This window comes from Liolophura sinensis, chromosome 7 (genome assembly GCF_032854445.1).
Source record: "Liolophura sinensis isolate JHLJ2023 chromosome 7, CUHK_Ljap_v2, whole genome shotgun sequence".
Lineage (NCBI taxonomy): Eukaryota > Metazoa > Mollusca > Polyplacophora > Chitonida > Chitonidae > Liolophura > Liolophura sinensis.
In genome coordinates, this window is record NC_088301.1 from 6,768,261 (window position 1) to 6,779,355 (window position 11,095).

The window sequence follows — 11,095 nt, forward strand, 5'->3', positions numbered from 1 at the left end:
AAAGGGCCCCGCGTGCGTAGCACAAGCTCCAAAGGTCAAGCTTGTCTAGCAGTGGCAGTGATGTGGACTCCCATTACAACTTCCGTGTTTCGGTAGAACGAATGTAATTCTGTGTATTTTAGGGTATAAAGTTTTGTTTTTTGTTGTTGTTGTTTTTTTTGTTTTTTTTTTGCTCCCAGGCGGCCATTTTGGTGTACAGGTGCATGCTTTGTATTAAAATGCTGGAAATTGTCTAAACTTTGAGGAGATATGAGCTTTATTGATGAAATTTTGAAATTCTGGGCGAGAGGACACAAGGTGTGAAGTAGTGATGAGGCTGCGAGTGACGTCCCCTTGGCGTTGCTAGGCATGCCTCCCAGCTGCCGGCATGGAAAGGTCTAGATTTCGACGGTCAACCTATGTCAAGATTTTTATGGCTTCTTTCTCACAGGCTGCATCAGGTGTGCGCCACAGCTTATTGGCCACAGAATGTTTGGGACTGAGCTATAACGCTAAACGCTAACATTGTCGCTTATGGAAAATTAATGGGGGTCTGTGGCCATGTAAAGCGAGCGTGGAGAGCGGCACATGCGCTGTAAGCAATATGTTCTTCTACAGCTGCCGGAGTAAAACACATGTAAGAGGTACCAAGTTTCCTGGCGTTAAGTATGGCAAGTATGGATGGTTTAGGGCCAGCTGGGCAAACCTAACATCAGTGAAATACTATTATCTGACTACAGAAACATTTAGACTATTCGTTAGATTTACTCATGAGATATACCGAAGAATCATTTCCTCAAAAATTCCATTTAATGAGGACCTTGACAACTGTGGCACTTAGCCCAAGTCTCCAGTTACATACATGTACCAGCTAGCAGATTAAATCAATTCTTAAATCTTAATACTAAATCACAACTTAAAAGTCTTCTTCTTTAACCATTAACAAAACAAGTGACCAAAGGCTTTAACACGATACTCATTTTAGTATAACTATCCAATCAACATAAACACAGAGATTGTAAGAATTTAAAGGTAAAGACCTCTACAAATCTAAGTAGGCTTCACTAAATAGACCACTTAAAACTATGAATAAATACACTTCCATTTAATATTTTTAGATTTTTGGTGAAGAGAGTTAAAGGTGTTCAAACAAGTGAATTCTAGAATAAGTCCATCATAGTATTCAAATATTTGAATGCCTTTCAACACACTTAAAAAAATCTGAAAAAATAAATAAAAGTATTTTTACGCAAAGTTTTCAGTTGTCAATATGATGAACCTAACTTCATATTTTAGTTTTGTTTTACTCTAACACAATTATAACATAACTATGGACATTTAACTCCTACAGGTAGACCTATATAAAAACAAAATATTTACAGTTTCTCATACACATTCATGTGAACAAGAAGTCACGAATTCATCACATAATAAAGATATGTTCAGGCTAATCTTTAATCAATGTACATTCAAACAAAACTCTTTTAAGAGTGTAACAAAACTTAACACTAAACGCATTCCATTCAAGACGCACAGTCACTCATCTTCCATTGCACTCAAATGGTCCATCAGCCACTTTACCTGCAACAGGACAGCAAATTTTCAAACAAAACATCATTGACAAACTATTCATGGTCTTCCAAACTATAGAGTAAAATATTTCTTTCTTTACATTTCTTGTAGTTGTGTTTACACCTTCGGGGACGCTTTATTTGTGTCTTCAGCAAAAATCTGAACGCCCGATGTAACAGCACGCTTCATTTCCTAAATATGGAATATATATATATATCAGTGATTTACCGAGACAAACCACAAGGAGTTCAGCATGAAAATGGCCTTGGAAATAAGCGTCATCTGTCTCTGGGGAGAAATAACATGAAGGTGTAGATGACAAATGGCGTTGAATGGAGGCCAATGGAAGCCCATCCTGAAATTATAGAAAATAGGATCACAGTTCATGTATACGTTAAACCTGAAAGATGCACTGATTTATTTATTTGCTGATAAATGTCACACTCAAGAATTTTTCACTTCTAAACGAAAGAGGCAAGTTTCATGGGTGGAGAGAATCGGACTGCCCGGGTTATACCTCTGACTCTGAACTGTTTTGTTTCTGGCCATCTTTCCAATGTATGACTTAGGCCTGAATACACGACAATTAGTCGTCAGGGAACCTTGGAGTGCGCAAAGGACTACACGTGTGCAGACACACAGGTTGCTCATTGTCACCATACAAGGTCTGACGAACAGTTGACAATGTGTACACGTGGACACGTGATATTTTATGGGAGTCAGTTCTGGTGGCCGATGATTTTCCTCAAGCGGCACAAATTGCCACTTATACTGGTTCTGGCATCGCCGATTCCTGTGAAACACTGTTGTGTGCGGAGCATGGGATACACCTGTGAAATGTACCATAACAAAAAAAAAAAAAACGCCACAGAAAATGGGTTTCCACTATATAACACTTTTATTTCAAAGCAATGGGGATACAACAGATTTCATAATCATACTCCTTACAGCGCATGCGCCGCTCTCTACCTGCGCTGTACATCACTGCCACTACCAGACAAGCTTGACTTTTGATGCCTGTGCAAGGCACGTAGTCTTGTTTAGACTTTAGCCTCATAATCTGTGTCCTTGCGCGGAGCTATTTAATCAGCATTTATCAATAAAATTGTTTCATGTGTTGGTTAGAGTCACGTGGAGCATGCGTATAAAGCACTACATGTACTAGAAATAAAGGTTGACACATAGTTTAGGGGCTTTCTGCCATCACTTCCAGCCTCGTCACCGTGACCCTATGTAGACCTCTGCACAAAATGTTAGTGGTGGCAGTGATGTAAGAAGTACGATTCGTAACCACTGATCGCAGGACCTGCCCATGCGCACAAAACGGTTAGGTTCCCGCACGTTAATCTTGCCAGTTTGGAAAACCAATCGCCATACACTGGCCCCTCACTTACCAATCTATACAATTAAGAATCTCTACATTCCCTGTTGTGTTCAACATATAGGCCTCTAGTTAAGCGACACAAAAATCCTAACTCTAATTGACGTGAGTTGTACAGGAGTTTTTGTAACTTATTGGTTCCTACATGCTTCACACAAAAGCAATATCATGTAAACCCCGCAGAAAAAAGTGGCGATAGTGAAAACCTCGTGGACAAAATCCTTGCGAATGAAAACCCCGCCGGTGAAACCACTGCGGACAAAAGTTCCGGTGGACTCCACATTACACCGGACACATTTAGCCAACAAACCTATCAATGCTAGACACGATCTATAAAACTCATATTTAATAATTGTGTATTGTATACATATAAGTTTGACTTATTTTATACACATGCATGTACATGTATCATGAAAACTGTACCGCTTCAGGAATACAACTAACTGAGTGGACTTCTGTGTTCTTACATTAAGGACATATGAAATTAAGCAACCAAAATTGGTGTATTTTTGTTTACCATATTTGGCATTTGCTTTCATGCCGGAAATGGAGACATCGCTGGACGATATATAGCTCGTTCAGATCGCGTGTTCAGCCTTCAGTACGCATAAAAGTCCATTTCTTTATGAAATGTTCTGTATTATAACGATGCATTTTACGTCCAGTTGTAAAATGCATCTCTAGCTATGGCATATTTATGAAATTCGTGGGAACACGTGTGCATCTTGTAAAAGAATGGCTCCTAGACTTCCGGCTGGGACCCTTACCAAGCATCATGCACAGTTTCTTTTATGTAGAAGTAAGCATCCGCCGGCACAACGGTGAACACATAATGTAGACCACAGTCAGTGATTTTTTGTTTCTTTTTATTAAATTCTCAAACATTACCTCAGGGAGAAGTTTTAAGTTTTCCCAAACAAAGAGGCTGGATATCATTCATCATAAACATAAAAAATATTGATTACGAGTTTTTGTCCAACGGGGAATCTTGTTCAACGAGGGATGTTGTGCCCCTGGAGATATTGTTCAACGAGGGATATTGTGCAACGAGGGATACTGTGCGACGGGCGATATTGTTCAACGAGGGATACTGTCCGACGGAGAGTCTTGTTCAACCAGGAATATTGTCCGACAGGGGATATTGTGCGACAGGGGATAGATTGTCCCCGGGATTTATGTCCCATGGTTGAGTGAACATTACAAGAATCCTGACTGACTTCATAACTAAGGAATTCTTAATGTTGATTAAATAACTTTAATCTATTTGCTATAATAATTTCAAACTAAATGTGGCCATACATGAAAAGGTGGGGATATGTCAAGCGACCATACCTGACATCACCTGTGTCTCCATCATTTTCCTGCAAAACCTGCATTCCAACGTTCATCATCCTCTCCACTGTTAAGGGAAAGTTAGTGCGTTTAATCAAACTCACTTATGATATCCATTTACAGAGCTTATGCTCCTACAGTGGTTTACACCTGAACACACAAAAATGGTCAAGGAATGTGTACAGTAATCATGAATGCATACCAAAATCGTCACTTATCACTTGTATAGTCACCCTTTGTAATTTACAAATTAAGTATGCATTTGTACATTTACTTAACAAATGTTCATCCACTTTTTGATTTATTTTTAATTTGACAATATACAGATTTCTTTATTTGATTAGTGATTGGGTGTTTGCCTAGGAGTTGAGGGCAGAGAGTCACCTATACCTGCTAGTGCACTAATAATTTATTACACCTTCTCACCCAATTTATGCATGAAGTTACCAATTATTTGTAAATATGCTAACCAAATGTACATATCCTTACCCATTTGTACATGCTTTTATACCACTGTAGGCCTGCAGTTATATATCAACTGTGCATCCACTGACTATCTGTACATACAAACTGTATAAACATTCACTTGCCAATGTACCTTCACTTATCATTTGTACCATCATTTACCATTGGTACCTTCACTTATCATTTGTACCTTCATTTGTACCTCCACTTATCATTTGTACCTTCACTTATCATTTGTACCTTTATTTGTACCTCCACTTATCATTTGTACCTTCACTTATCATTTGTACCTTCACTTAACATCTATACAAGTGTCATCACCTTGTATCTCCTTTGTATCTCCTTTTTCAGTTATACCTCCACTTATCATTTGTACCCTCACTATATATTATCTGTGCCTTCATGGCCCGAGGATGGTGAAGCATTCTTCAAAACCATTTATACCACAAGTTAAGACTAAGTATCACTTAAGTCTAAGACTGCTGCATGACTAAGACTACATCTATCCTTTCTACCTTCATATAAAGCCCTTACATTCACTAACAATTTGTACACTGTCTAACCCATTTCTGCATTCACACTTGTATATTCACTTCCATGTGTGCATTCATACTTGTATATTCACTTCTCCTTTGTGCATTCACATTTAAATATTCACTTCTTAGTGCATTCACACTTGTACATTCACTTCTCCTTTGTGCATTCACACTTGTCTATTCACTTCTCCTTTGTGCATTCACACTTGTACATTCACTTCTCCTTTGTGCATTCACACTTGTCTATTCATGTCTCCTTTGTGCATTCACACTTCTATTTCACTTCTCCTTTGTGCATTCACACTTGTAAATTCACTTCCCTTTTGGGCATTCATTTAATATAATGTATACATCCAGTGCAAATCACTCTTAAATCGATCAGTACATTATACATTCACTAACCATATGTACAATCACTAAAGCAAGCAATGGGTACACATATATGTACATTCACAAAGGCCTGGCACATTCATCTATCATTTGTACATACCCATACTATCTCACACTGACGCATGGTTTATACATTCAGTCACATATTCATTCAGTGAACACTAGTATATTCAACAAGCATTTGGATATTCACTAACCATTGAGAGATATGTTATACCATACATTCACTGAACATTCAGAAAGCTTTTATACATTTATAACATACATATGCACATAAAGGTACAGTTATTATTACACTATCTGTGCATTCGCTTGCCATTTGTGCAGGCTCTCACAATGTGTACATTTGTTAAACACTTGCCCATTCACTAATCATTTGTACATTTACATACCTTTAAGATTTGTACATCTCCATACAATTTGCACATTTGCATGTCATTTGTACATTCACAGGCTAGTTGTACATTCACATGTCATTTGTACATTCACATGCCATTTGCACATTTGCATAAGGTACCATTTGCACATCCACATGCCATTTGCACATTCACATACCATTTGTACATTCACTTATTTTTTAATTCATTCAACACTGGTACATGTCAACTGGTGAATTCAAAAGTATGTGTATATGTATTTTTCATTTATGCCTTTATCAATCACATTCTACACTAAAATGTGTTAACCACATGAATATTCACTTTGTACGTTCATATATTATTTATACATTTGCTACTAATAAACCATTAACACATTCACTACTCACTTGTACATCCACTTGCACATTATCATATCCTTTGTACAATCACTTATTTATGATTGCACTCAACTGCCTGTCTATTCACTTCTGTTTGTTCAGTTATATATTACTTATTTCCTAACTACTTACACGTTCACTACCCATTTGTACGTTTACCAAGCACTGAGTACATGGTGTAAACCACTGTACTTAGGCTAAAAGAGAAGGGCCTTATTTGAAGGGTCAATTGGGTTAATAGCCCCACACCATACCCCTCGCTTTCTTCCCCAAGACCTCAACCCTCCCATCATTGCCTACTCACCCAGCCCCATGTCTGACTTTCTTAGCACCTTGGGGTCAGGGATGTGTTGTTTCGTACAAACCAAATAATGGTGGGTAGTTGCTGGCTTGTGATCCATGAATACTGTCAACTCCTCATCCTGTGAACATAGTAGCATGGAACAACAAGGGCTTTGTATAATCTGTATAAAGTTCATATACTCTGATCATTTCAAAATTTCCATGATTTTCCCAGGCTATCACAGGTTCAAAATTGACAAGTGCTATCTGATTTTGTAAAACATTTCTAAAACCTAGATAAGACTGTAACACTCATATCACCATGATTCCTAAATTGTATTCTAATTCTTCAACTTGTTTATTTTATGCCATACCCGGTACTTGTACAGAGTTACAAGAACAAATCAGAGGACTGAAGGACCTGACTTCAACAATAAAGCACTGTAAACGACAAAGGTAAAATCGAAAGTGAAACAGAATCTGACAAAAGCGATAACAGGTTCATGTTCACGCCTATGGTGTTGCTGATGTCTTGACACTATTAAACGAAGATAGAAGAGGATGGTACCTGGTAGTATATCTTGGTTTCAGGGCTTTCACCTCGACAAATTTTGCAGAAAACACAATTCTGTTCCGACATGACAGGGCTATTAATATGTTGTTGTTGTTACAGTTCGCTTTTAGAAAGGATGACGTAATGTAAATCCAGTCTTTCACAACGTGACCGTCATCAAATTGACATGGACTCCAGCCAGTTTGTTTGATTTTATTACATTTCTGCATACACGCTAATGTCATGCCCTGAGACGGCTAGTTCAAGCATATTATTACGCATCTGACAGATCTTGAGCAGGTTAAAGCGAGGGACAACCGCGTGCCAGCGTTGCGCCTGCCTAAGGGACGTAACCGGATAAATGTGCCGTAACCAGTTGTTGCCCTTTAATCACAGTTTTCTGATGGACCACTATGCTGGTGTAAGCCTTACCTTTGAACGTTCGGTCGCCCCACTGATGTAGGCCCAATTAGAGTTGGGATACAGTAGCCTGTGTACAATTCATTTTGATCTTCTCCAGCTGGGACTAACATAAAGGATTACAGTAGTGCCTGAAATATTCTAGTAATCATAATAACTGATTACTTAATGTTAATAAAAGAAACTTTTGCAGAAATTTACAAATGAGGATGGAAGTTTGAATTCATTTCTCACTACTAGGCTGTCTGACTAAACAGTTACTGGGAATACTTTTGAACAACCGCCTCCTAATGTATAACGCGGGAGGCAATGACCCAGGAGCCTCGCACCAACGCTGTCGCTGTGAGTTCAAATCCAGCTTATGCTGACTTCCTCTGAGGCCGTACTTGGGAAGGTCTGCCATTAACTTGGGAATGGTTGTGAGATTCCCCTGGGCTCTTCCTGGTTTCTTCCCAACGTAATGTTGGCCGCCGTAGTAGCCTATAAAAGGAATATTCTTGAGTACTCAAACACCAATCAATAAATAAATAAACAAACAGTGTATAACACCATAAATATAAAATATAAAAATTTATTTTATTTCCTTAAGAGTGTTGAAAGGCATCTAAATATCTGAACACTAAGGTGGGCTTTTGCCGGTATCTAGGAACTCTGACGTCACGTCACCTTGTTTTCCTGATGTTCATAAAGCCCACCTTAGAATTTAAATGTTTGAACGCCATTCACTCTCTTCACAAAAATCTAAAAAAAAAAAAAATTAAAATATATTTATGCATAGTTTTAAGTGGTCTATTTAGTGATGTCGATTTTGATTTTAGAGATCTTTTTCTTTAAAAATGCAGACCATGATATGGCCATTTCTCAAAACTGGTAATAGTCTACCCTGTCACTGTGTGTATTTCATGTCACAACTTATTATGCATATCAAATCTTGGGAAAGAAAATGTTTGTATGCAATGTTATCTCTTTACCCATCCTAACAGTTTGACCAGATGACCTACACTGGTCCTGGTTTGCTAAGTTTTCCTGCACGGATCATTGTAGTTTAACTAGTCATTGTTACCTGTTGTTCACCAAGCTCAAACATGTTCAGTCCATGTTGCGATTAGCTAATGAAACTCTGCCAAGCAACCCACACGTGGACTAATATATAAACCTTTTTCCAGCACACTAAAGTGCAAAATGTACACTTAATAAACAGAAGTAGGCCTACAGCTTTCAAGACAAGCGTCCAGTCCTTCTTTGATGTCACCAATAGTTTGAGGACCAGAACTTTTGGGCCCAGTTGTTGGAAAGTGTATTAGATAATAGTGGTATTAAGTCATATTAAAATTTTAAAATTTTATCCAAACTCAACAGTCAATGCAGTTCTCCAAAGACAAAGTATTTGTCTGCGCACAAAAAGAACGCTTGCTCGCGATAAAAGCGAGCGCGATAAAGCAAGCACTTGTAATGTTGTTCAGAATTTGCTTATACCACACAAAAACACGCTCACCATATCGCGCCTGCGATGTCAAGCGACGCTTGGAAAGCGTAAAGAATCAAAAGTTAATTCTATATCGCGAGCAAGCGTGTTTTTGGTGCCCCCCACGTGTGTTGTCTAGTCACGATCTGGCAAGTGCAGTGAGTGTTTTCTCCTCTGACAGTCCGACCAAAATGGATGTGGAGTCTTTGATATCAGCCGTGTTTCGAAAACCTGCAATTTGGGACAAAAGAAGGAAGACCACGCAAACCGCAACGTTGTGAATCGTGCTTGGAAAGAAATTAGCGAAGAGCTGAAACATGATGGTAAGAATAACTTTATTGTATGTATTTATTCATGGCTGCTTTCATTTATTTGTGCTCCATTGCCTTCTATTCTGTAGTACAAGCCCCCCCCTCTCTCCCCCCCCTCTCTCTCTCTCCTCTCTCTCTCTCCTCTCCGTTTTTTCCTTTCATGCCCAATATCTTTCTCATTATTTCCTTGGACCCTCTCGCTCTAGCCAACTCTACTGTAAGCTTATTGTAATTTACTAACAAAAGAAAATCGAAGACAGATCTACTTTTATATTTACAAGAGGCAGCGTCTGGTCAGTTTACATAAGCTTTTAATGGACTTTGGCCCAGATTGTTCTTTGAAGGTTACCTTTTCTTGTTGATAGGCTATCGAATATATTGCAGAGGATATCTACTGAAGTATGCTTTAAAAACATCCATAACAGTTTTTGAATCATTACATGGCCTCCCAACACGGTCCCAAACTATGCTTGGTTTTCAACCGAAACTTCGGTGAGGTTTTGCACCATGCCTTCTTTGTCTATTATAGTGTTATGCAGGACACAAACACATTTTACAATGCGATCGGCAAGCAGCACGTCTGTCTCAATTTCTTTGTTTAGCAAACGCCATTTTGCTACCAAAATTCCAAACGCACATTCCACGGTTTTTCTACATCTTGACAATCTCTTGTTGAAGCAGTCTTCATCAAGAGGGAGATTTGTTCCACTGTAGGGTTTCAAAACATGAGTCATTAGTGGGTATGCCTCGTCAGCAATGAACACAAATGGGGCCACGACATTGGAGTTTGGCAGGGCTGTAGGCTCTGGTATATGCAGTTTTTCTTGTACAAGAGCACGATAAAGGCCCGAGGCTTGAAAAGTACCTCCATCGCTTTGTTTCCCATGTCCGCCAACGTTGATTGTCAGAAATTTGTAATGAGCATCAACAACAGCCTGCAACACTATTGAGAAATATCTTTTGTAGTTATAAAACATGGATCCTGATTTGCTGGGACAACGGATTCCAACATGCTTTCCGTCTATCGTTCCTAAGCAGTTTGGGAAATTGCAAAGATTGTAAAAGTCACCAGAAGCCGATAGGAATGTTCCCTGGTTGGAGAGGGCATATGCACTGGTTTCAGCTCATCCCATAAAGCAGTAACAGTTTCAGACACAACGTGTGCTACAGTGGAGGCACCCACCCGGAAGTTGAAGGCAAGGGTCTTAAAAGATGAACCGGTTGCAAGAAATCTGAAAAAAAGACGTTCATCATATTAGTTGTGTCTCTGAAAGCGACTTTTGAATTGTGATATATATATATTTGACTTGCTGGAATGGGGCAATCATTATGACTCAGTTTATGTGAACTTTCATCATTGACAATAATATTGTATGCAAGCACTATATCATAAATAATAATGTGCTGTTAATTTTTTTGTTTTCAGAAACTGCACTGAAGAACAAAATGGAAGTCCCTGCGAGACTAATTTGCGACAGAATACAATAAAAGGTCTGTGCCAAGGTCAGGAGACGCTGTAAGCAATCGCCCACAATCAAAGTGGCAGTTTTTCAATCAGCTTCTCTTTTTGAAAGATATTGGTGCGCCGAGAACTTCATTCGACACCCTAGATCTGAATAACTTTGAAGGTAATCAACCAAGCCCGGGGATTG

At 38.8% G+C, this 11,095-nt stretch overlaps 1 protein-coding gene across 1 annotated transcript; it reads right to left on the minus strand.

Annotated features, from left to right (window-relative positions):
• Nucleotides 1–259: 259 nt before the first annotated feature.
• LOC135471289 (adenosine 5'-monophosphoramidase HINT3-like) lies at nt 260–7,532 on the minus strand. Its single transcript, XM_064750457.1, has 5 exons — nt 7,263–7,532; nt 6,717–6,834; nt 4,265–4,331; nt 1,780–1,906; nt 260–1,560 (listed from the first exon to the last, which is right to left on the minus strand). The coding sequence occupies exons 1-5, from the start codon at nt 7,332–7,334 to the stop codon at nt 1,516–1,518; spliced, it is 429 nt and encodes a 142-aa protein (XP_064606527.1). The 5' UTR covers nt 7,335–7,532; the 3' UTR covers nt 260–1,515.
• Between the last annotated feature and the right edge of the window lie 3,563 nt (nt 7,533–11,095).

Excerpts from the sequence above, each read along its gene's own strand:
- LOC135471289 (XM_064750457.1), bottom strand. The coding sequence starts at position 7,334 with ATGTCGGAACAGAATTGTGTTTTCTGCAAAATTTGTCGAGGTGAAAGC. Across the intron at positions 4,332-6,716 it reads AAAGTCAGACATGGGGCTGG|TGGAGAGGATGATGAACGTT; the intron begins GTGAGTAGGCAA and ends TTCCCTTAACAG. Across the intron at positions 1,907-4,264 it reads GGAGACACAGGTGATGTCAG|GATGGGCTTCCATTGGCCTC; the intron begins GTATGGTCGCTT and ends CTATAATTTCAG.